General features: G+C 40.2%; 1 protein-coding gene across 4 annotated transcripts in view; it reads left to right on the top strand.

Annotated features, from left to right (window-relative positions):
- FBXO38 (F-box protein 38) overlaps nucleotides 1–19,351 on the top strand; it is a 66,942-nt gene extending 47,591 nt beyond the window's left edge. For 2 of the 4 annotated variants that reach the window (XM_005683134.3, XM_005683135.3), the window contains 10 exons: nucleotides 2,651–2,770; nucleotides 4,587–4,766; nucleotides 6,304–7,038; nucleotides 12,143–12,243; nucleotides 12,461–12,563; nucleotides 14,325–14,491; nucleotides 15,846–15,991; nucleotides 17,113–17,216; nucleotides 17,703–17,816; nucleotides 18,490–19,351. In XM_005683134.3, the coding sequence (XP_005683191.1) occupies nucleotides 2,651–2,770; nucleotides 4,587–4,766; nucleotides 6,304–7,038; nucleotides 12,143–12,243; nucleotides 12,461–12,563; nucleotides 14,325–14,491; nucleotides 15,846–15,991; nucleotides 17,113–17,216; nucleotides 17,703–17,816; nucleotides 18,490–18,668 (1,949 nt within the window). In that variant the 3' untranslated portion in view covers nucleotides 18,669–19,351. The remainder of the gene's footprint in view (nucleotides 1–2,650; nucleotides 2,771–4,586; nucleotides 4,767–6,303; nucleotides 7,039–12,142; nucleotides 12,244–12,460; nucleotides 12,564–14,324; nucleotides 14,492–15,845; nucleotides 15,992–17,112; nucleotides 17,217–17,702; nucleotides 17,817–18,489) is intronic. The other 2 variants (XM_005683137.2, XM_005683138.2) reach the window with 2 other exon arrangements.

Genomic DNA, 26,394 nt, shown 5'->3' with positions numbered 1-26,394 from the left:
GTCTGCATGCTGTGTGTTACATTTCTATGACTTATTGAACCTTTTGATCACCTTACCAATTTAAGTGCCACTAATTCATTCTCTTTTATATCACCCTCTTTTAGTTTTATTGCATATTATTTTCTGATGTTTTTATTGTTGACTAAAAAATAATTTTACTAAAAATCTTTCTTTTCCCCAACTAAACTCCATGAGATTAGAGATATTGACTATAACCACTGTCTTTTAGCACCTAGGAACAATAACACATTGTAGTAAGCTCTAAGTAAATATTCAGTGAATGAATGCAATTAAAGAAGTTTAAAATAACTTTGGGGTATTTATAGTATTTCCACAGGTTATTGTGGCAACCTAAAAAGCAATTGCTGAAAGCTTTGAAAATCTTGATTGTGATTGATTGTGAAGTCACTCAGTCGTGTCCAACTCTTTGTGACCCCATGGACTGTAGCCTACCAAGCTCCTCCGTCCATGGGATTTTCCAGGCAATAGTACTAGAGTGAGTTGCCGTTTCCTTCTCCAGGGGATCTTCCTGACCCAGGGATCAAACCCAGGTCTCCTGCCTTGCAGACAGATGCTTTACCCTCTGAGCCATCAGGGAAGTCTGTAGTTCTGTCCTAGTGGTTTTCTTCTGCCTATAAGAGGCAATTTTTAACTTTTCACAGTCTGGGACCCAGGCTACCTTTTTAACCTCCTTTCCTCTTTCACACCCTTACCGCAACTCAAACTCTTGTTCTTTTTATCACTGACCTACTTACTCTTCTGGAAAATGTTATGTGCTTCCTGGTATATATGAAATATCACTCCATCTCAGTGAAACCTTCCCTGTCCAACAGACTTAACAACTGCTTTTTTGTCCATGTTCCCTTTACTTGGACTGTTCTAGCACTTAATGAGTATGTTTTGTGCTGTGTATGTATTGTGCTGTGCTTAGTCGCTCTCTCATGACCAACTCTTTGCAACTGAATGGACTGCAGCTCACCAGCCTCCTCGGTCCATGGGATTCTCCAGGCAAGAATACTGGAGTAGGTTGCCTTGCCTTGACCTTATTTTATATGTCTTGACATTTCTGCTAGAAGGTGTGCGTTCTCTGAGAGCAGGGACTATAAATTTTCCACCTACTCATCGTCCATGTTTTGTAGCAGGCTTTGGAAATGGACCTCATTTCAAATCCCCTTAAATTGCTAACTGTTCTGAGCCTCAGTTTCCTCAACTGCAAAAATGAGACTAGTAATAATACCCTCATAAGATTGCTATAAGAAATAACTGATGTATATGAGGGCATTTAACACAGAGCCAGACATAGTATATGTACACATTAATTACTAGCTGCTATTCATAATTGCTCTTGAGAATTGAATAAAAGATGCATATTGATTGATGTTTATCATGTAATATTTCTTGACAAGGTCAGTCCTTTTTTGGCCCTAAATGAAGTGTAGAGGCTAGAGTTGGGCAAGAGTTTGGGATGGGAGGCTAAACATGAGGGGGAACGTGCTGTTGTGTATTTTCAAAACCAAAGCAAACCCCAGTGTCCCTCTGAAATCTCAGACCTCTCTGCTGTATATTCCAGTAGCATTTATCTGAATAGTATGTTTCGGGCATACTCATATTTTACCTTGTTTCTTTGTTGACTATATGAATTTTTCTTGTCTCCTTAAATAGATTCTTTAGTTCTTTCAGGAACAGTATCTTGTTTCCTTCTGTGTTGGTGTCTTCATTTCATTCAAATGGTTGGTTGATTTGATAGCAGTAGTGTGGTACACCCATAGGTGTTGAGTGGTGCACAGGGTAGACATAGCCTGCCACCATCTGGATCCTGGCCATGCTACAAGTGTAAAGGACACTACTGGTATTGTCCTGATTCAAACTGAGAGCAGGCGCCCTAGCTTAGAGGTCGGGAGTAAGAAGGTACTGGGGTAAGTGCTTTGAATACGGACTTGAGGGATTTGAATTTAATCTTTTAAAATCTTGAAGCTTATCAGTCTGAAATTATTCAATGTGCTTATCATCTGGAAAAATATAAACATTCTCATTCACTGAAAGGCACTAATAGCCTTAGAAGACTTAGATGCAGATTAAACATTTGAATGTTGCTAAAATGTTAAAAATGTACTTCCTGTGTTTAATAATCCTTGCTACACATGAGCTGAAAATATGACCATATTCTCTAGAGAGCAGAAAAAAACAATTCGAGCTTGCTTGCTCAATGCATCTTGGTTCAGGTGGCAGATACAAGACTAACTGCTTATAAGATGATCATGAGATCTTGCAGTAGCTGGCTGTCACTGCCATCAAACAAATAGCTTAGAGGGAGACAAACAGTTGCCGTATATAGCCATCCCTGGTAACATCTTCAGGAATAAATCAGTGCTCTCTTCTTTCATCTGTACCTTTCTCAATCCTTTCACCTTAAAATGATGGACTTTCTCTATCAAGTAATCCTTTTGCCGTCTGTGGTCTCCCCTCCTATAGAATTGAACGCTTCGTGTTGATGTCGATAGAATGAAGCACATTTACATGATACTCTTTTAGAATGGGCCTAATGATCATGAGGCTGTTCATTTCTTAATGGTGCCACAGTTTTGCCTGCCATTGTGGTTTTCTTAGACATCTCCTGGTTTTACTTTGACTGTGGTTATTTTTGTTTAAGCACTGAATGAGATGGAAGACATGGTGCAAGAAGATGCAGAGGTGATGGCCGAGAGTGGACATGAGACTCCAGCTCACAGTCAGGCAGTTATTCCTGTGGATGTTGACGAGGAACAAGCTGGTAATCATGTGACTTCCCACATTCATGGTTCTAAAAACTAGGGCCTGACTTTAATGAAGAAAGGAAAACATTGAGAATGATGGGTTTTTTTTGACATGACAGCTAATGATGTGTTACATGCTGTTTATTTTTGACTGCTGCTACTGCTAAGTCGCTTCAGTTGTGTCCGACTGTGCGACCCCATAGACGGCAGCCCACCAGGCTCCCGCCATCCCTGGGATTCTCCAGGCAAGAACACTGGAATGGGGTGCCATTTCCTTCTCCAATGCTTGAAAGTGAAAAGTCAAAGTGAAGTTGCTCAGTCGTGTCTGACTCTTAGCGACCCCATGGACTGCAGCCCACCAGGCTCCTCCGTCCATGGGATTTTCCAGGCAAGAGTACTGGAGTGGGGTGCCACTGCCTATTTTTTTGACTAGGCCTGTGTTATTTCTTGCTCTGTGTATGTGTGTGTGTATCTTATTAGTTTGTTTTTTATTTTTTTGTAAATGTGGCAGCAGTTCCTCTTTATTGGTATACACACATATGTGTGTGTATAGAGAAAATAAAACACTCAAGTTATAAATAAGAAAATAACCTGATTAAATGTTCTGCTTATTCTCTCCCTTCATTTTGGTGGGGAGAAGAAGCAGTGGAGAGGTTGATTTGGTATAATAAACAGAACAAGATCTAGTCTCAGTTTGGCACTGGGTCATTTAGAGCAGTCATATAATCCATAAAGATTACCTGATATAATCTTTCATCTTTACAGATAGGGAAACTAATATTCTTTGAAAAGTTTGACTGGTTTACTCAAGACCACTCAGCCATTGATCAAGGAACAGAATTGAGATGAGAACTAAATTTGCTCACTCCTGGTCTGTTCAAATGCTACCTTGCCTTTGAATTGAAAACATCTTTAACTACCCTTGTTTTAAGTGTCTTACAGATGCAGTCGCTCACTCAACAAATACTTGAGTGCCTACCCTGTGCCAGGCATTATACAGTATGACAGGAAAAAGGCAGGAAATTTCCTCACTTGTCAGAGAAAAGTGGGTTGTGAGAGCTGAAGGTTTACAATGTGCAATGCCAAGCAGACAAAAAATTTTTTGTTGTTGTTTAGTCACCAAGTCGTGTCTGACTCTTTGTGACCTCATGGCCCGCAGCCTGCCGAGCTCTACTGTCCCTGGGATTTCCTGGGCAAGAATACTGCATTGGGTGCCACTTCTTACTCCAGGGGATCTCCCCAACCCAGGGATCGAATCCACGTCTCCTGCAATGGCAGGCAAATTCTTTACCACTGAGCCACCAGGGAAGCCCCAAACATTTCTTACATAAATAATCAAAGAACCAAATTGTAGCATGCATCCAGCCTTTCAAGAACATATCTGTGACATCCAGTGCATTAGACCTGTACTTAAAGAATGCAGAATTCTCACCAGTCTATAGGTGTCAGAGGCTTGCTTTCATTCAGACATTTGCAAAATTTGGAAAATATCTAGCCTATTTTTCAAATGATAATAATGAGTATTATTTTTAGAATAATTATGTGACTCTTTCCAACAGTGAAGATCTTAAAGGAAGATGCCATATGCTCTTCTACTTTAATTTCCTTTATAATGTTGGGTGGTATATTAGTCATACTTAATGTTTACATAATGCTTTAGAAATAAAGTGTTTTCACAGTGTCTCATCTGAGTGTATGTGCATGAAAATGAGTGATCAGGGAGGTTTCATAGAGCCAAAGCATCTCTCTGATCCCAAAATACTGGAACAATATTTTGAGTGAAAGTCGTTCGTGGGCAAAAATTGACTGTTATGCCTTTGCTCTTTGTTTTAGGACCCAGTGGTCTTCAGCGTGTAGTAAAACCACCCCCAATTACTGTTCATGACTCAGAGAGTGATGATGAAGAAGACAGTCTAGAACTCCAAGAAGTCTGGATTCCTAAGAATGGTTCCCGGCGTTTCTCTGAGCGTGAAGAAAAAACCAGAGAGTCTGTGCAGTCTAGGGAATTATCAGGTGAGAGGCTGTGTCTCACTCTGGCCTGTTGGTGAGAGTCACCATGAGAGCAGACACACTGGTCTTTGCATACTGTGTCCCTGCCACAGCTTGTGGTACAGTTGACATGTCCTTATGAAATGTGACAGGGGGCAAGAAAGGCAGCAGAACAAGCAAGAGAGGGAAATCTGAGTGGCACTGCCAGGGGCGAGTGCAGCACAGGAATATTGTAGAATCGGGGCTCAGGGAAGAGAAGATGTGAGGATGGGCAGTCCCATAGTGGAGGCTTTAGGAAATTGTGGCATCAGAGTATCAGGGATTAGTGAGGGGCCTGTGCCTCACCTGAAAGATGACAGCTGAGTCATCTAGAGCAGTGAAGAACAACCGTTCCCCAGGTGGTCATCTGTCCACTTGTGCTTATTTAGCAAATGGTGGTGGTTAGTTTGGTGCTTGAGGAACTCCTGAAGTATGTTCTTATAATCCCTTGTCTCCCTTTAAATCCAGTCTACAACCTTCTGCCATTTGCCTCACCAAGAAACTTTATTTCTGTTAACTTTTAGGTTTATACTTCTTTCCTTGGTCTTCCCTTCTTTCTCAGAACCATATGCTTACCATCTTGTGCAAAGGATGAGGTGTTTTTAAATTGTCCACTCATTTTTCCTTGAAGACCCTATTCCTTAAAGTATCTGAATGTTTAGTATATATTTGTACACATTTAACACCAAACCTGAAATATACACACATTTCTGTGTATGGTAAGCTGAGTTCTTTAGACTTGGAATAACTTACTAACCACTAACTGATTATTCACTTCTTACTTTATTCCTTTTAAGAAATTCAGATTTATCTTTACACTTGTTTAAAGGAGGTTTTATGGACACTGACATTTAGGAAAAGTCATGTGACCAGCTGACTAACCTAATGTTTCCTAGAAAGTTTAATTTCTGAATTTAGAAACCAGATTTTGTGTCAGCCAGACAAAACCTAATATAAGTATGCTTTTGTATATTCATTCAGCCTTACTCTGCCCACAGTTACTGTGTTAGGTGTTGTGAGGGGTGAGATGAATAAGTCTTGACCTCTCTATTTCCCTCCCTCTGTACAGAACCTCAAGTCTGGTTGAAGAGTCAGATCAGAAACAGATTATATTTTAGGGCATGTACTATTGTGGCTCTGGGGTGGGAGTGCAGAAGAGAATGAACAGATGTCCAAAGCCAAAAAAAACGGGTGAGAATAAAGGCTCCTAGGTAATAAGCCAGGGGTATATTCAAAGAAAAGTTTGGGTGGGGGTGTAGAATGTTTATAGACGAGACAAGAATGGAAGGTTAGTTTGCAATTAGGTCATGACAAGCCGTGACAGCTGATATCAAGAGTGTTAATCAGATAGGCACTAGAGAGCCGTAGAGAACTCTTGAGCAGCTGAGTGATGTGGTCACCGTTATGCCTTAGGAAAATTAGTGTACGTTGTTCCTGTTCCAGATTTACTCTTACCTTTTGTCCAGAATTTGTACTGAAATCTTTTCTTTTCCTCGGGCCATTCTTCTTTTTCTGTAAGCAGTAAGTGGAAAAGGCAAGACTCCACTTCGAAAGAGGTACAACTCCCATCAGATGGGCCAGTCGAAGCAGTTTCCTCTCGAGGAAAGCAGCTGTGAGAAAGGCTGTCAGGTCACCAGTGAGCAGATCAAAGCCGATATGAAAGCAGCTAGGGATATTCCTGAAAAGAAAAAAAACAAGGATGTTTATCCCAGCTGCAGCAGCACCACCGCCAGCACAGTGGGAAACTCCAGCTCACACAGCACTGCTTCTCAAAGCCCCGACTTTGTGAGGACGGTGAACAGCAGCGGCTCTTCCGAGCCTAGCCCTGCAGAAGTGGATGTGCCCAGGCAGTGTGTCTGCTCCCCCGGTGGGTCAGAGGACTCTGAGGCCATGGAGGAGGGAGATGCAGAGAGTTCTGTCTGCCCCAGATGCTGCTGTCACAGGCCCCAGGAATCCCACAGGAGAACTAGCAGGTGTTCTGATGAGGAACGTCCTTCAACCAGCCGAGCCTGTGTTGTGAATGGCCCGGATGGTACGAGATCCGCCTTTTCCTTTAGGACTCTGCCACAAGGGGGGTCTTCAGGCCCAGCACATGATGAGAGGACTAATGGGAGTGGCTCTGGGGCTACAGGTGAGGACAGGAGGGGGAGCTCCCAGCCTGAGCGCTGTGACGTGCAGTCTAATGAAGACTACCCTCGGAGGCCCCTAACAAGGGCCAGGAGCAGACTCTCCCATGTACCGCTGGTATCTGAGTCAGGTATGACAATGCTGCCAGGATTAGCTACTGCAGGTTAGGACCAGAGAAGAGCATTTGCTCGTTCTAAAAGTTTTCTTACAGAAAGCCAGTTTGGCAAATTGATTTCTATGTTTGGGTTCTATGATCATATAGATCTTGAGCTAATTTTCAGCAGTGGGATGGGAGTGGGGAGTCGGGGTGGCATGTGAAACAGCTTGTAAGATATCCAGCCAAGAAAAGCTTAGATAGCTATGCTTCTAAGAAAAGTATAATTGTGTATATGTATTGACCTTAAATACTGTACTGATTCTGATGTCTTATTCCCAGTATATAAGCTCTGCTCCCATTCCACATTCAGAAGTCTTAACTTTTAAGACTTAACTAGTAAGTTTTAAAACCTTAGCCAAAAGGTAAGGACTGTAAGTTGTTGGGTATACCCCTAATATCTGCTTCTGCAGTATTTAGTAATTTTTTCCAAAGTCTAGTTTTGTTTCCAGTCAGGTTTGCCAGGAGATAAGCAGGTAAGTAAGTGGTTTAGCTGAGAATTATTTTGATGAAGATATATTCAAGATGTACATATATATAAGTTTCATTAATATTTATTTGTATGCCAAGGCATTGGATTTGGTAGGGGTAAAGCACATTTCTTAATTATAATTCTGTTTATATTTTTGATCTTATTTTTAAATACTCTCTGCTGCCTTTATTAAGTTGTATATAGCTGTCAGTGAATAATAATACATTTCATTTTCTCTTAAGTCTCACTCAATTTTAAAATATTTACATCAACACCCAGCACATAGAGTACCTTTTTATATACTAAGTAGAGTTGATTAAATCATGTGGAGTTAAACTAACAAAAGCAAGATTTTGTAAGATAAATATGAGACCTTACTTATGTACTGTTATAAGTCATAAACTCAAAGTATATGAGTTTTATTTGAAGATTTTATTATGCTTTGCAAACATTAGTTCTGCCATGATGAAAATACTTTTCCCAGCTTGAATTTTAAATGCTTTTTATCTTTTTTTATACATAACATGGATTTACCATTTTAATCATTTTGTAGTATGTAGCTTATTAGCATTAGGTATATTCACATTGTTAACGCATCCATCACCACCATCCAGCTCAACTGTTTCATTGCGCCACATTGAACGTCTGTGCCCGTTAAACAGAAGCACCTCATTGGGACACCCTTTGCTGTATGGTTTTTCATGTGTGTAAAGTCAGATCCACATGTTTTAGTTTTGATCTACATGTTCAGTTTATTTCTATGCTGTGGAAAGCCTTCTGTACACCTAGCTCAGATAATTGTTCACATCTTCTCATTCTTTTATTCATGTGTTTACTTATTTTAGTTTAAATCTTTACTAGAATCTTTGGGAACTGTCCTTTAATTACAAATTGTCACCCGATTGTCTGAGCACTACTTACTGACGCCCATCCTCACCGCGGTTTTGAAACACTGTCTCATCGTGTACTTGGCCTCTGTTGCAGCTCACCTCTTGGCATGCTGCCCTATTCCAGTGTTCTGTCCTCTTTCATTACTCTTTGCGAAATGTCCTTGGTTAGTCATGCATTTATCACTTATTCTTATAGTTTTATAATTTGTCAAGTTGCAGAAACAAACTTTCCTATGTTTTGTTTGTAATTCCTTTACATTGATTGACTGAAAGATAATGATCAGTTTTTGAGTCTTCCTCTTTAGGGACTCATTTTGTCTCCTGTGCCTTGGTAAAGTTTTAAGAGTTGTTACTTTTTTTGTGGGGGTTGGGGGGGGGGTTGCTTGTGTTTTTAAAATGGGTCCTTCACATTAACCATCTTAGGGGAGGGGGTTTGACTTCTTTGCCTTATGTTTTGTTATTCCCTTTGCCACTTTCTTCTGACTTATTTCGTGACTAGAACTTTTTCTTTGGTTAAATAATTTACTAGAATTAAATTTATGTAGTGCTTTTTACTTTTTTAGGTAAATTATATCTGTTGTCTTACTGATTTTTTTTTATTTCAATTTGGGAAGACTCATAATGTCTATAGTTAATGCGTATAGTGTATATGGTAGGTAAATTACTTGCTAATATTTTTAAACACAATACAAATGTTCATTTACTTTCAATAACAGCTTTTATGGGGAAATTTCAAACTGCTGATTTTTAAATTTTCCCTATCTCTTTTGGGAAGAACAAGTTATGTGAGTGACTTTCAGTTTGCAATTTTTAATCTAGCATGTTTTTTTATATCTGTTGGCCATTCTGCTTTAAAAGTTTTAAGGAGAAAAGTCCAAACCAATAAAAGAACAAACTTGACTGAGTGTTACAGATATTTTTAAAATCACTTCAAAGAAAATATTTGAGTTTTTAATTTGGCTTTTTATTTATGGCCCTATGTAGTGTTAAAACCGTGTTAGAAGAAGTTATTTGTCTTGTGATTTCCTGTATTGGGAATAAATGCCTGTACGTTGTTCTTTTTCTCCTCATTGGATAATGATTTATAAAATAAACATCACAGAAATAAGTAACTGGATTGTCAGAGAACGGCATCAAGATGAGTATGGTGCGGGGCCCATGAACCCCGACCTGTTTCCTTAACACCCGTGACTACGCTGGTCTGCTTTTCTGTGTTTCTGTAGCATCTTCATTAGTGTCAACTACACTGTGTATTGTGATTCCGTGTTTTACTGTCTATTTTTCCAATAGACTATGAGCTCCATGAGGGCAGGGACAGTGTCTGCTTGCTCACCATAATATTCCCAGCTTCTAGCACAATGTCTTACATGGTATGGGTCTTGAGTGAGTACTTGTGAACTTAATAAGTGGTAGGAGCCATCATATGAGGTATGTTGATGCTGGTGGATGTATAAAATCACTAAAGATTGTCCCTAAACAGAGAAGGAGGCATAAGAAAAAAGCACAATGAACTCTGTTTTCTTTTTACATTGGGAAGCATTTGTTTTTCAAGATTGTCTACATATACAATGTGACTTAGTTTTACAATTTTTCTTAGAAAACAAACTGCCAATTTGGATACTCAGGAGAATAGGAAATTTAACTTTGAGCCCCATACTCTGATCAGTTGAAGAGTAGGGGAGGGAAGCAATCCATGACGGTGAGAGGTTGAAAATTGGAGCATGAAAGGAGAGTGCTGTTAGAAGAGTCTTATTTGAACACTGTGATGAAGGAATGGAAGCAAACCTGTTTTTGCTTTTGTGGTACTGGGAGAAGGAACCAGGACTTCTTACTGGTTGAAACAGGTGTGTGAAATTTGGCTGTTGTATGAAATGGTGCTGCTGTTAGATACCCTGTCAGTGAAGATAATTAGACTATTCATGAAGCTCCTTCAGGAGTACTGTGTAAGTTGGCCTTCGGTGTATCAGTAGTTTTCTTTTCCAGAAACCCAAGGTTTTTGCTTGGGTTCAGAGTCCTTGGAGGAAGTTTGATAGGTAAAAACTCTTGGACTCCCTTCTAGGCTTCAACCAAAGTAGCTGTCTTCAGTTGTTTTGTATAATATTTCACAAAGATTTTGAATGGTGGAGGAAAGAGTTCTGGTATATTGAAAAAAGAAAAAAACCACTTGAACTGATTATACAGGGTTCCTATATAACCCCAGGCCTTCAGAAATTTCCAGTATTTGTACCTTGTTTCCCTTTCTTTGTAGACTTTCAAGTTTGAAGTGAGAGAGTTACCAAGTGGAATGTTTATAATCTAGTAGTAGTGTGCAGTGTGGTGGGATTTAATTAATAAATGTCAACCTTACTTCATTCAGTATATGCTCTGCTACAGAATGACTCTAAATGAAGACAGTGATTTAGTATCTTGTTTTGTCTTGGAAAATATATGTGCTTGTTAAGTTTTTGAGATGAATTTTGAACTTGTACTTAAATAATATCAACATGATATTTGATGATTATATAATTAAATTATAATGTTTTAAAACAATACTAGTAAGTGAATTAGAGCTTTACTAGGCGGGGTTTGAAAGTAAAAGTGAAGCATTGGAGAAAGCAGTGGCAACCCACTCCAGTGTTCTTGCCTGAAGAACCCTAGGGACGGGGGAGCCTGGTGGGCTGCCGTCTATGGGGTCGCACAGAGTCGGGCATGACTGAAGCAACTTAGCAGCAGCAGCAGCAGGCACGCTCTGGCAGATAAGTTATTGCAGGTTTTCTAGCACAGTGGTAAATAGCTTGGTAAACTGTTTTCTTTTACCATGTCTGAGTTTACTTATTTATAAAGCAAGGAGAATAATCTATCTCAGAGGGCTGTTAACAGGATTAAATTAGTTAATATAAGTAAAACCCTGAGAAAAGTGCCTGACACACAGTAAGCGCTCAGTAAATATTTGCTATTATTGTTACTCCATTGATGTATCTGTGATGCTTTCAATCATTCAGTGAATGTTGAGTGCCATTTCATTCAATAAATGTTCATTTTAGCTCATTGTTAGCAGCTGACGTTGATACAAAGATGAAATAAGACAATGTTGTCTTCAAGGAGCTTTTAGTTTAAATGGAGAAATAAAACATATACAGGGAATTATAGAACCAGATGTTTGGGGATCCAGGTGACTTATTAGAGCAGGTAGCATTTAAACTGGACCTTTCAGGGATGGATAGTATTTCAAAAATTGAAGTCAGGAAAGGTGGGCAGGAAAAGCTAAAATGATCAGTGACTTCAGAGCCATTGGCAATAGGAGATGACTAGGATATGGTATGGGGTAAAATTGAGAAAGGTTGGGGCTAAAGTATAGCTCCAAATGTCAGGCATCAATATGTATTCCCTAAGCAGCAGTCAGTGATTTAAAGTTGTTTAGCAGGAAATCGGTGAGTTTAATCTTACCAGTAGTATTTAGGATGGCTTGAGTGTCTAGAGACGAGAATGTTGGTTAGATTGTTGGAATGGCCCAGGTATGAAGAGCATGGTGTATATTTGACGTTGGTATGTTTGAGACAGTGGAAGGTTATCTTATTTTGGAAGTCATTGGAAATGCCAGTCTGTTTGTATTCCTTTGAGAATCAAGTAGTAGAATTGAGAGTTGCCTTAATGGAGTTTATACCTATGCATTTGAATGTGCTCTCTTTGAAGGAAAGACAACAAAGCTAAAATTTTTATTTCCTCTCACCTTTTTTAGAAGTGGCCAAAGCAAAGCCACGTCACGCCATGAAGCGGAAGCGGACAGCGGATAAGTCCACCAGTACCAGTGATCCTGTGATTGAAGATGACCATGTGCAGGTGAAGGGGAAAACCTTCACTTACCTTTCAGTCCTGCCCAGTCCCTGAAGAATGTAAAGGAACTAAAGTTTCCGTCTTTACCTATTTTCTTTGCCCTAAAGAGAAGAGATTGGTAGTAGTTGCTTCTCAATTGTGCCAGTGAAAACATTAGTTTTGTTTTTTTAAAGAAAAAGTACATACTCTAGAAGGTACATCTTTTAAATTTTTTTCCTTGTAGGTCCTTGTATTAAAATCCAAAAATCTTGTTGGAGTCACTATGACCAACTGTGGAATCACAGATCTAGTGCTGAAAGACTGTCCCAAGATGATGTTCATCCATGGTATGTACTTAGGCCCATGTCGTACTACAGCATCTGACTTAGCTTCAAGGATTAAAGTGTCATAAATACTATAACAACATTACTGTATTGCTTTTTCAAAAGAATCAGTTAGATTTTTCTAATTCTGTCCTCATTCTGTAGTTCTCAACTCTGTAGTATTTGCAGGGGGTCATGTGCAGAGACTTAGTCTATCTTTTAATATAGACTCTCCTCCAGTTTCCTCCTCAAGATAATTGCAACTTGATCTGATAGAGGTTAAGTCAACAGCATTTTTGGGCTTTGGAGTCAAGTAGGCCTCACCTTGAATCCTTCTTTGCTATTTTTTAGCTGTGGTGTTGGACATGTCTTTACGTGTGTGTTTACAGAGGGAGTAGTGACTGGGCCTTAAGTGTTTGACTGCTCTGGATATGATACCATCAATCATAACCTCAGTTCATGGCACATCCTTAGTCTAGGCCCTACTTTTCTTTCCAGGCCCATTTGTCCCTCATTGCCAGTCCCATTGGCTCCCATTACCTTTGGTCGTGTATTTAATATATATGATTCCAGTACATTTCTCATGTCTTTTTAATATACATATTTATCTCTGAGCAAATAAGTGAGTTATTCAAAGTTTAAAATTTTTAAATTGAAAATGCGTGAGTTAAAAGCTTCAGGTACATAGTATGCCCCATGCATTATCTGTTAATTTTTCCATTATTACTCAAAATTGTTTTTGATACTATCCATGTAAAATCATTAAGAACTGACTTGTTTCTTGCTTTGTGCAGCTTACGTATTCTGCATTGATTTTTTTCGGTCTGTAAAGTATACATAATTATACTTACTTTACAAAACATTTGCCACGGTTTAATGGAGTGATTGATACATGCTTACACCTATGTATATGATATGTGAGATTAAAAAAAAGAAAGGGGGTATTTTTCTGAAATTGGTATCTTACTGTAGTTAAAATGTGTCACATTTACTTTTCTCCATAACCTCACATTTGTATGTTAAATGGGAAGAATATTTAATCATGTTTCAGAGCAGCACTTTCAGTAGTACTTTCTGCAGTGATGGAATATTCTGTATCTCTGTTGTTTTATGTGTAACCACTGGCTACTTTTGACTTTTGAACATTTGAACTGTGACTAGTGTCTGAGGAACTAAATTGTTTTATTATATTTTAGTTAATTTAAATTTAAATAGCTCCAGGTATCTAGTGACTACCATACTGGACTGTACAACTTTAGACCAAAGTATCCAAATATTTCTGAGTTTTTTGTTTTTTTTTAAGGTTCTGGTTTTATACTGTGATAAGAATTGAAATCAACACTGCTTATTCCCTGTGGGCAAATGAAAGATAACATATGTGAACCATTACCCATAAAGTTGGTATAGTTCAATAGTTGCAATCATTCATCCTCTTCAAGAAACATTTCCTAAACAATTCCTGTATTTAGGCAAGTCGTTCTCTGAGACTTGAATTTCTTGTCAGTAACATCTTAGATAGGAAAAGGTACCTTCAGCTCCCTTCTAGCATGAGGGTGACAGTCTTCCTTTGAATGGGACAGAATCATATTTTCAAGTCATTTTGATGACTGTCAGTTGTCCTGTATAATAATACTTGGCCTGTGTTAAAGATATTTTTATCTGCAGTATTTTATGCTAATGAAAGATGTGCCAATCCTGGAAAGAGGATTCCAAATAGGCTATATTCATTGCTCTGTTATTTTGTGTAAATTATTTGTAGATCTTACCTTTGTTTTCATTCTGTAGCTACAAGATGCAGGGTACTGAAACATTTAAAAGTAGAAAACGCACCAATCGTAAACCGATTTGATTATGCGCAGTGCAAGAAACTGAATATGGATCAGGTATTAGACCAGATACTAAGGATGCCTCCTGAAAGAAACCGTATCATATACCTACGCCCCATGCAGCAGGTAACAAGCTCTGCTTCTTTTTGGTGATAACATATTGCACTCGTCCTTTGTTAGTCTTCAGCCTTTTTAAAATTGGCTTTTATTCAGTTGCTGAATCCACAGTAATGTTTCTTTGGATTCTCCAGTTTTTTAACCAACCTAGACTATCTTGCAGTTTTCTGCATCATTGCTTCTCTAATAGATCGTTGTGAGGCTTTTAGCAAGTTATATGATGAAGAGAGTTGTTTTTCAACAAGTTTTTATACTTATTAAAAGTTGCCTGTGGTAAAGAGCAGACTCTGGTTTCAGACTTCCTGGTTCCAGTTCTGGTTCACTGATCTGTAGCAGATTGCTTGACTTCTGTGTTTTAGTTTCTTCATCTCTAAAATTAGAAGAGTAAAAACCTGCAGTCACTGTAATGGTTAAACTAATACATGTGAAGTGCTAGCACCGTTTCTGGCATATACCATGCAATCAAATGATAGTTGCTGTTATTACCATTATCATTATCAAGAGTAAACATTTTATAATATCCATATGAGATGATGGCTGTTAGCTGAACCTTTTGTGGTAAAATTTCACAATATATATATATTAATAAATCATCGTGCTGTATACCTTAAGTGTATACAGTGATATGTGTCAATTAATTCTCAGTAAAACTGAGGGGAAAAAGAGTAGCATTGCATGTGAAACTGCTTAATGTCAAAAGAACGTTTAAAGGAAATATTAGGCTTTAAACAATCAGTGTTTGCAGTCAGTGTTTGAACCTGGCCTGAAAAGAGTCATTTCAGTACACAGATTGCTTGTTGAATGTTTATAATTTACTGGGGCTGAAAAATACACAGGTCATCAGCCTTCCCTTGAGAAATTTGCCTTTCCACAAAGGAGGTAGACATGTATGTCAGTAAGATGGTAAAGTGGGAATTCGTAAGTGTAATAGGGATGCAGTGTGAACAAAAGCTACAAGGAAGCAAGGAAATGTGTTCTGTCTTTAGGAATGGACAGTAGTCCAGTTAGAATGAGGTGTATGATTCTACACTCACAGTTCTATAATGTATTGTCTTTAAACCTGTAAAGGACATACTCAGAAGTGAATTGCTGGGATCAGTTACCTAAATCCAGATTCTCTGGTTTAATGTGCATTTATATAACAGTGAGATGTAAATTGTTGAGCTTGCTAGACAGATGAGTTTGCTTAGCCTTATTCCTAGCATGGCAAGTTGTGTTCAGGGCAGAATGTGACTATTTGATTTTCAAATCAGCCAAAGATTCAAAAACTGAGGTCCCAAGGAAAGATTGTTCAAGCCCGAGGAGATAGATTGCTAAGGCATTCTCTTCCTTGGTTCCAAATCCTCTCTGGTATTTTCCACAGGTGGACACACTAACATTGGAGCAGAAGCTATTTAGTGGTCCCTACCCCTATCATATCTGTATTATCCATGAATTCAGTAACCCTCCCAACGTCCGGAACAAGGTGCGCATTCGCAGCTGGATGGACACGATAGCAAACATTAACCAGTAAGTAATTTGCAGCCCTGACAGCCTTCTGTATCATTCCGTGGAGCAAGGACACCCAGAAACAAATCCTAATTGTTTTTTATTTTAAATGATTTCATCCAGGCTTTTCAGGCACTGACACACATGAAATAGTGAAAAAAAATGAGGGAAATAAGACTTAAAACTAAAATGCATACATGTATGTTTGTAACTTTTTATTTTCAAACTTAAAAACCACAAGAACAGGCTGTACATGTACCTTTAGTTTCATGCCTTTAGCCTACAGCATGTTTGGTTGGTTGTGGTGGTTTAGTCGCTAAGTAGTGTCCGACTCTTGGGACCCCATGGACTGTAGCCTGCCAGCCTCCTCTGTCCATGGGATTCTCCAGGCAAGAATACTGGAGTGGCAGAAGATCCAGGGGATCTTCCTGACCCAGATGTCAAACCCAGGTCTCCTGCATTGTAGGCAGACTCTTTAATGACTGAGCTACAAGGGAAGCCCCACAGCATGTTTAAAAGAGGTCAAATTAAAGATCTTAAAAAACTCTGTGTTTAAAAACAAAAACAAAAAAATGTTTATTTTTGGCTCCACTAGGTCTTTGTTGCTGTGCGTGGGCTTTCTCTAGTTGCAGTGAGCAGGGGCTACTCTTCATTGTGGTGCACAGACTTCTTATTAGGGTGGCTTCTCTTGCCCTGGAGCATGGGCTCCAGAGCACGTTGGCTCCAGTAGTTGGGGCCCACCGGCTTAGTTGCCTTATGGTATGTGGAATCTTCTTGGAACAGGGATTGAACCCGTGTCTTCTGCATTAGCAGACGGATTCTTAACCACTGGACTGCCAACCCACTCCAGTATTCTTGCCTAGAAAATCCTATAGACAGAGGAGCCTCATGGGTTACTGTCCATGGGGTCGCAAACAGACACAACTTAGCAACTTAGCATGGACCACCAGGGAAGTCCAAAACTGTGATGTTTTATATCATCAGAATATATGCATCAGTCTTTATGCATTTGTTATTTTAATACTTTGTTTGAGATCTTCATTAGAATCAAGGCAAGACACATTTTGATAGTTCCTTTCTAACTTATATCCCAACATTTTTTTTTCAGTTTTATAATATTTAAATTTTCTTGTTGCCTCCAGAGAGCTCATTAAGTATGAATTCTTCCCTGAAGCCACACGAAGTGAAGATGACTTAAAGAAGTACCCTAAGTATCCCTGGGGTAGAGAAATCTATACTTTAGAAGGTGAGCATTTATTTGTAAATGGTTGGAAAGCTAATAGCTGTTAACTAACTAGATGGAGAGACATGTCTTAGGAAAGATAGGAAGGATTGGGAGCTTTACAGTTTGTCAAAATAATGGGAATATTAACTATCTGCAGGTAGCAGGGATGAGATAAATATTGCTGTCCCTGTATGAGTTTTTGCCATCTCTAAAATAATCAACAGTATGGAAACAAAAAGTAAAAGAAATGGAAACTTGATACAGCTTGAGTTGCCCTGACTTGAGGGAACCTGTGTTAGCCTCTATTTGTGTATAAACACATACACACACGCATAAAGGGAGAGAAACTGAGGCTTAATGAAAACCAAGGATGGTCAAAGTCACATGACCAAGTAATAACGGAGCTAGAATTGGAATCCATAGCTCTGGTGCTGCTTTTGAAATGCTGCAGCATTTGGCCCTGTCATTACTTCCCCTCCGGTAGCACTGTTGATCTGTCTTCTTTAGGTGTTGTGGATGGAGCGCCGTATTCCATGATTTCAGACTTCCCTTGGTTGAGATCACTACGGGCAGCAGAACCTAACAGCTTTGCCAGATACGATTTTGAGGATGATGAAGAAAGTAATTATGACCTGACTTGATTTTTATTCTCTAGTTTGAGCATTAAATCCTGAGTATTTTGTTTGCGTTACAAGCAGTGCAGCTTTTAATCACTTCCCATATAAATGTTTTTGCCTTTTGTTATTATTTGGTTCTCCCCTTGCTCAAAAAACAAGAGTAGCTCTAAATGCGTACAATAGGGAATCATTGACTTAACTAGGGATATGTAGGAAGGAGCCCTTCAGACTGATTTTCCTGCTTAGTTTTGTTTTTTTTTTTAACCTAAATGTTGATGATCTTGTTACTCTTTTATTAAAGAATTGGTCAATTATATTGTTTCAAAATTGTCCCACTTATACTAATTCTGCTAATTATGAGCTGCTGCTTGGGTAGCTTTTGGGGACTTAACAGTTTGGGTATAGATTTTAGGAGGAAATAGATTTCATAAACTAAATGTACATATATATGACTTACTCTCTGGTGCATTTTCTCCTTGGGCCTTTAATCATATGCACTCTTTTTGGCATCAAGCATAGTATTATAACCACACTGATGGGAACCCATTCCATGAGCTAAACATATATCAGTACACTGCATGAGAGGATACAGGCATATCTCATGGACCAGCTTAATCAGAGTAGCTTCCCAAACGATTTTGATAATCTTGTTTCCCCTTCGCTTTCTACTTTCCAAGGTACCATCTATGCTCCTCGAAGGAAAGGGCAGCTGTCTGCAGACATCTGTATGGAAACAATAGGAGAGGAAATTTCAGAGATGCGGCAGATGAAGAAGGGTGTGTTTCAGCGAGTAGTGGCGATCTTTATCCACTATTGTGACGTCAATGGAGAGCCTGTTGAAGATGACTACATTTAACTGGCCCTCTTCTTTCTAGCTGTCCTGGGAGTGCTGCTGGGGCCGTCCAGCTGCCAAGAAGCCCCATAGAGACTTGGAGGTGTGCAGTTGGGAAGCCCGGGCCATTTTGGTGTATAGAAAATGTATCAGGAACATTGAAGTTGTATACAAAGATTTGTACATAGAGGAGATATACAAAGATACTTCCTAAGTACCAGCTTTATATCATATGTTTATACAATTTAATTTAAAAGTTCATTTTAATGAAGGCAGGTAATTGGAAAGAGTTCATTTTGTTCATTTTTCCAGACTTAGTTCATAAAGTATCACTTTTTGGCTGAGCCCCCATTTACTATATTCTTAATAATCACTGTCATCCCCTTAAATCTGTGCCTTTTTCTTCTCGAGCGAAGCTATTTGAGTAAATCTGTTGAAGAGTCTTTTTGTCTTTGCTCTTTTGTGTTTATTAAAACTCCAGCTAAAGCTTATAGTCAGAGGCGGCTATATGTTTCTGTACACAGTTGTGGTTCTTTTTTCTCTTGGTATTATAGTTGCTGTATTTCTTAAAATGAAGTTTAAAAAAGACTCATGAGTTTGAGGGGGAAATGGAAAAGTTTCCAAAGCATTTCTAGTTATTTATTTCCATATTCAGTTGTGTATATGCTTTATCTTGAATATAAAAATAAAAGTTTATTAAAAATTTTTTTCTTGCCTTGGAACTGAATCGAAGAGGAGCAAATACTACCCAGCAAAGGAATGTGTAGAGCTGTGTCTAAGTAACATTTTAGTGTAATCTAATTTCTGATTGCTTTTTTAAAAGTTCTGTGGCTGCACAGTGTTGAACTCACAGAACTCTCAGTGTTCTGTGAGAGCAGCAGAATTCCCCCAGATGCCTTGTCTTTGGGAGGTGTCCTTTCTCAAGGAGAGAAATTTACCTGGTACACAGCAGTGATAAACCCAGTATCACACTGTCCAGGATTAAGGCAAAAAAAGCTTTAGAGCAACACCTGCATTTGGGTGATGGCTTTGCCAGTTTTAATCTCTTTCCAAATAGAATATGTAATTATGGTCTGTATGAGGTGTTAAGTGTCCAACCCCTTCATTTACAGGGGATTAATTGAAGCCTAGAGGGAAAATGGCTTTCCCATGGTCAGGGGCGGATTAAGGTCAAGCTGGACAATAATTCTAGTGTCTGATTCCTACCAGGCTGCCTCTGTCTTCATCGTTAATACTTAAAGACAAGGTGCTGGCAAGTATTTACTAACACTAACACTGCTAAATCAGTTTCTTACGACTTTAATTAAATTTGCCTATTTATTAGGAAGAATGGTGCCGCATTCAGTCATCTCTTTATTACCTTGTTTTTAACTCAGCTACCTCTCTTCTAAGAGTGTATTCCTCTCTCCAGGTGAGAACTCTAACCACTAAAAGGTGGGAAACCAATTACAGGACGTTCTAGATATTTCAAAGTAATACAGAGCCCCCAACTCTCAGCCAAGACTCATCTAAACCTGTTTTCTACTGTAACCACAATGTGTTTATGTGTATGTTAGTTTCTGTCGTTTCCAACTCTTTGCAGCCATCTTGACTGTAGCCCGCCAGGCTCCTTTGTTCATGGAATTCTCCAGGCAAGAATACTGGAGTGGGTAGCATTCTGTTCTCTAGGCGATCTTCCTGACCCAGGGATCGAACCCAGGTCTCCTACATTGTAGGCGAATTCTTTTACTATCTGAGCCACCAGTGAAAGTTGCTCAGTCGTGTCTTGACTCTTTGCAACCCCATGGTCTATACCATCCATGGAATTCTCCAGGCCAGGATACTGAATGGGTAGCCTTTCCCTTCTCCAGGGGATCTTCCAAACCTAGGAATCGAACCCAGGTCTCCCGCATTGTGGGTGGATTCTTGACCAGCTGAGCCACAAGGGAAGCCCCAAGAACCATCAGGGAAGCATAAACATAATAACCAAATCTAAGTAATGCTTTTGGCTTAAAACTCAACATTCAGAAAACTTAAGATCATGGCATCTGGTCCCATCTCTTCATGGCAAATAGATGGGGAAACAATGGAAACAGTGACAGACTTTATTTTGAGGGGCTCCAAAATCACTGCAGATGGTGACTGAAACCATGAAATTAAAAGACACTTGCTCCTTGGAAGAAAAGTTACGACCAACCTAGACAGCATATTAAAAAGCAGAGACATACTTTGCCAACAAAGGTCCATCTAGTCAAAGCTTTGGTTTTTCCAGTAGTCATGTATGGATGTGAGATTTGGAGTATAAAGAATAGCTGAGTGCCGAAGAATTGATGCTTTTGAACTGTGGCATTGGAGAAGATTCTTGAGAGTCCCTTGGACTGCAAGGAGATCCAACCAGTCTATCCTAAAGGAAATAGTCCTGAATATTCATTGCAAGGACTGATCCTGAAGCTGAAACTCCAATATTCTGGCCACCTGATGCAAAGAACTGACTCATTTGCGAAGACCCTCATGCTGGGAAAGATTGAAGGCGGGAAGAGAAGGGTTCAAGAGAAGATGAGATGGTTGGATGGCATCACCAACTCAGTGGACATGAGTTTGAGTAACCTCCGGGAGCTGGTGATGGACAGGGAAGCCTGGTGTGCTGCAGTCCATGGGGTCACAAAGAGTTGGACGCGACTGAACTGAAGTAAAATGCTTATATTTAAAGCCACTAGAGGCCGCTGCTGTCTAACTTTTGTTGGTTTAGTGTGTCTCAATGTCTCACCTGACCCACTCTTAGAACAAGCAGACGTACAGCAGGGAGCGCTTAAATCATTAAAGATCCGCAGACTGGAACAACCGAGAAACAAAACTTGGAAGATGGCTACCATTGAAGGCAAATTGTCTGTAGAATGAAAGGCTGTATAGTGATTGCCCTAAAGCAGCTATCAGCACACTTTTTCTGTTCAGGGCCAGAGAGTAAATATTTTAGGTTCCACTATGACAACCACTCTGGTGGCTCAGTGGTAAAGAACTGGCCTACCAGTGCAGGATACCTGGGTTCAATCCCTGGGTTGGGAAGATCCCTTGGAGAAGGAAATGGCAACCCACTCCAGTGTTCTAGCCTGGAGAATCCCATGGACAGGATCCTGGCAGGCTACAATCCACGGGGTTGCAAAGAGTCAAACACGACTTAGCAACTGAATGACAAACAAAAATGACAACCACTCAGTTCTGCTGTTGCGTGAAAACAGCCACAGAGGAAGCATCAAGGAATGGGCATGGCTGTGTTACAGTGCAACTTTATTTTTGGAAACAAATCTGAATTTCACATAATTTTCACAAAACTGTCACAAAATATCTTGTTTTCCAATCCCTTTAAAAAGTAAAAACCAGTCTTGGTTTACAGACTGGAGGATTTGGTCCCTAAGTTGCTTGCCCATACCTGCCTGCGACAGAGAGTGGAGCTGTCCTGGTCCATTCAGCTGTGTGTAATCAGCTTTTGGTGCAGTGTCTGGCAGATACTTTAAAGACCTTAAGAAATGTTTCATGGATGGATTACTGAACTAATGTCACTTTTAGAGAATCAGGCCAGGTGTGTGAGTCCTAACAATCTTAGCTGATGCCACAGTTCTTCCAGGAACTTCATATTCAAATAAAAATAGGCTCATCAGATGACTGCTGGGTGCTGTGGCTGGTCAAAACCCTTAGACTGGAGCCTGTTCCCTCATGTAGAAAGGACTAACACCCATGCCACACGGCAGTTGTGAAGGTCCAATGAGAGCTTTCAGTAAACTGGACAGTGTGATGCAAGCGGAAGTAATATTGCTTCCACCATAATTCCCTTTATTGTGAAAGGGTTGTTTTTTTTTTTTTAAACCTAATCTTACTGTAACTTTCTGGTTCCTTAGACTAGATCCCAGGATGATAAGCAGAGATAGAACTGGTGAGGCCATTATGAGGAAGCAATGATACCAAGAGGGCAATCTAGTGACTCAGTGTCTCCACCTGCCAATGCAGGAGACACAGGGGTCGGAAAGATCCCCTGGAGGAGGAAGTGGCGTACCCACTCCAGTATTCTTGTCTGCGAAAATCCCACGGGCAGAGGAGCCTGGCAGGCTACAGTCCATGGGGTCATAAAAGAGTTTGATGTGTCTCAGCGACTAAACAATAACAACGATACAATGAAAACATTCTTAAAATGTTTTCCCAAGTGTGGACCATATATATTCCTATACCAACAGTTTAAAATATGTATGATCATTAGTTCCCTACTTTATTGCTGGGGAAACTAGTGTTTAATAGGTTTAATTTCTTGCTTACAAACAGACTGCTAAGAAGTGATGGAAGCAATCTGACTCTAAAGCCCATGCAACTGAGCAAAGTGGCTTAGTTCTCAAAGGGAGGGAGGAGACCACGTGAGGCCCATCTGAGAGTGAGCTCCACCCCTGCCCAGGGAAGCTGCCCTATCAGAGTTCCTGCTTCCACTTAAAGCAATTTCTTGACCTTCATATGTTGGCATAGCCCCAGAAGAATAGAGGCTGCTGCTTTTCTGATGTAGGCCTCAAACGCCCCACTCAGATGTGAGATCCAGTAAGAACATAACACTGCAAACTAGACAATGTCTATCGTATGAGATACACACAGCAACTCAAAAGAATGAGGAATCACGTATCGCTGTGACATGAAGCTATACCTTAGCAAAGGTAAGTTGCAGTTATGCACTGCATCATCTTATTTATATATAAAAACAAACCAAAACCATGCATTTGTATATGTACATTTTGACATAAATACACAGAATATGTTCTTAAATTAAATAAGCCAGATAAGGAGGGCAGTAACTTCTTGGGAGGGGAGTGGAACTGAGTTGGTGTCAAGTGGTATTCTGTGGTATCTTTATTATTTGATTATTTTTACTTATTAGATCTTTTTTATTTTATTTTTATTAGATGAGGATGGCATGCATAAATACATTATCTGTATAACCCATCATTTATGTAGTCTTAAACATATAATTTGCATATTTAGAAATAAATGTTAAGAAGAGGAAGAAGCACTCAGCTAGGACAGAGTGACCTGGCATGTTTTCAGCCCCCATTTCTGCCCCATTTATATGCTTATGCTGTGTTCTTGGGCAAATCAATTTCTGTGACAAAGTCTGCTTCCTTTTCTAGAAAATGAATCCCTTTCCCCAAGCTGCTGGGAGAGGCTCAGAGATCCCGCTGTGAAAGTGCAAAGAAGCTGTAAAGGGCCTGCTGATGGGACGAATGGGAACCTGTCTGCGTAGTGTTTCAGGTTCCAACTAGAAATGTGAGGAAGTCAAACTGCCTTCCACTGGGGCCACTCCTGCTGTGGGGCCACCCCTGCTGATGGTCAGGAACAAAAGACTAATCTCTTTGGCTTACACACCTGATCCCCAAGGTCCGTTGCTGGTTATTCAGTGATTCCCGGCTGTTGAATACTGAGAAGACTATGAGACATCAGTAGGGAAAGGCCTTTCCTTCTGATTAATCTTCAATCTGAATCCCTGCAATGTTTAAAGATGGAAATTGAGGCTCAGAAAGTGAAAGGGAGCAGAAGATACAGCGAGTGCGTGGCAGTTTCACTCTGGAGTAGACATGCCCTAGCTCCTCTCCAGGCCCCAGGCCTACAGGGAGGGACACTTTCAGGCAGCATAAGACAGGGGCCAGCCTCGGCTTGCTCACTGCTCTCTCCTCGAACAGGGCTCAACATGGGGATGTCGAGTCAGTCAGTCTCAATAAGGAACTCTCTCGCACGCAGGGCTGTGGGGTTTAGAGTCAGACTGACTGCCAGCATTCCCACTCCAAATCCACAGTTCCCAGGTCTGTTACCGTGGACTAGTCACCAGACCTCTCAGTGGAGGTGTGCTCAACTGGAAAGCAGGGCAAAATCTTATACTTATCTTGTAAGGAATTGATGAGGATTATAGACGATCCATGTAAAGCACTTACCACAGTGCCTAGCAGAAAGGAGCTCATTAGATGTTCCTTCTCTTATTATTGATACATTATATTATTATCATTTTATTATTCCCTAAGACATGTTCTGGGCTGAACTGAAAAAGAAATGGAAAGAAGAAACCCAATCTGAACCTAGTATAACAGTAGTTAAGCAGAAAATATAAGCAGTTTCACTTCCCTTCTATATTGCAAGAATGTAGGAATGCAGCTTGTCATGAAACCACATTAACTCAAAGTTTGGAAGTTCCTCTCGGGTGAGTCCCCTTTCAACCCTTCTTAGCTTAAAGACACCTCATGGGAGGCAGGAGGCCTAACAGCTCTCTGATACTCACTGTTTCCCTTTCAAACTGGGAAGCAGAGAGCAGGCTCTATTAAATCCTAATAACTTTGTTTTGTGTTCATTTATTTCTCTCTATGGCTGCTTTCTATTTATGGCAATACTGATTTTCTGTTTGGGATACTGATAGAATGTTTGTTTCTAAAATAAATCTATGTAAAAACTGAATTGACAAATAAAAATATTAAATAACAGTAGAGGCAGGACACATGTTTGGTAAAAATCCTTGGGTGACACATGTTAGAACACTCAACAATCCTACCAGCTCAGAGATTTTCTCCATTTTGTACATAAGTGAGGCAAGCGCTGGTTAAGGAAGGCCCAAAGTGACACGGTGTCTCAAACTCGAGCCTTCAAATTCATCCCTGATTTGTTTACATTCAAATCAAATATTCGGCCTCAGTTTTCTAGATTGGATGGAGAAGAGATTGCACGTTATGGCTAGAAGAGGTAAGTGTAGTCAGTTTTTTTTTCCCCCGCTCTAGACCAGCTATGGAGAAGGAAATGGCAACCCACTCCAGTGTTCTTGCCTGGAGAATCCCAGGGACGGGGGTGCCTGGTGGGCTGCCATCTCAGGGGTTGCAGAGTCGGACACGACTGAAGCGACTTAGCAGCAGCGGACCAGCTATTAACAGTAAGGATTTTAACCAGAGTAAACCAGAGTCATACAGAAAAAGAGAAAAACAATATTGATCAAAGCAAATATCTCAAAGAGAGATAGAACACCAAAGAGAAAAACGGATAGACAGCAAGGCACCGAGAAGACATTATTTTGTTTCTCACTTGAAGACAATGAAGAAGGAATTTAGTTATAGCCACTCCCCAGCAGCCCACCCCCTTTCCCTCCCTCATCCACCCCCATGCCCACCCCCCAACCCCCAGCTAGACAGCAATTTGCTATAGCACAGAGCAAGTTAGCAGCATGAAGAGGAAACGGTGAGATGAAAGGTGAAGTCTCAGAAAGGATTTTTTTGCAGACACATACTTGAGTGTTAACTGAAGTTAGTGTTTTATCATCTTTGCTTCCTAGCTGCTGATCATGAGCTGGATGGGGAGTGTCAGGGCCTGTACCTGGATAGCCCCGTGGGCTGGAGAGTCACGGTGCAGAGCAGCACAGGTGAGCCCCCTTTATCCCAGGCAGGGGGCAGTCTGACTGTCAAGGCTAATCTGGCAGATGTGGCTGGGGTCATGTGCCCTTCTCCCTGGGAGCATCCCTTCATGATGTTGCAGGCTTTCTGGAAAAGGATGACCTCAGAGAAGACAGCAAAATACCTCTTCCTTTGAAAGCTCCAGTTCTTCTTCTGACTCTTCCACACACATGCCATATTACCTAGATTCCCAGAAGCCAGAGATTTAAGTAATGCCATGCCAGCAGCTGTCCAGATAGAGCAAGTCTGCTTGTTTTGTGAGGCTCCAGTGTGAGCATTTGGTGCATCACCCACATCATCCCAGCCCTCCTCCAAAGAGA

This window comes from Capra hircus, chromosome 7 (assembly GCF_001704415.2).
Source record: "Capra hircus breed San Clemente chromosome 7, ASM170441v1, whole genome shotgun sequence".
NCBI lineage: Eukaryota > Metazoa > Chordata > Mammalia > Artiodactyla > Bovidae > Capra > Capra hircus.
The sequence above is the reverse complement of the archived record's forward strand: the minus strand, read 5'-3'. Positions and strand labels throughout refer to the sequence as shown.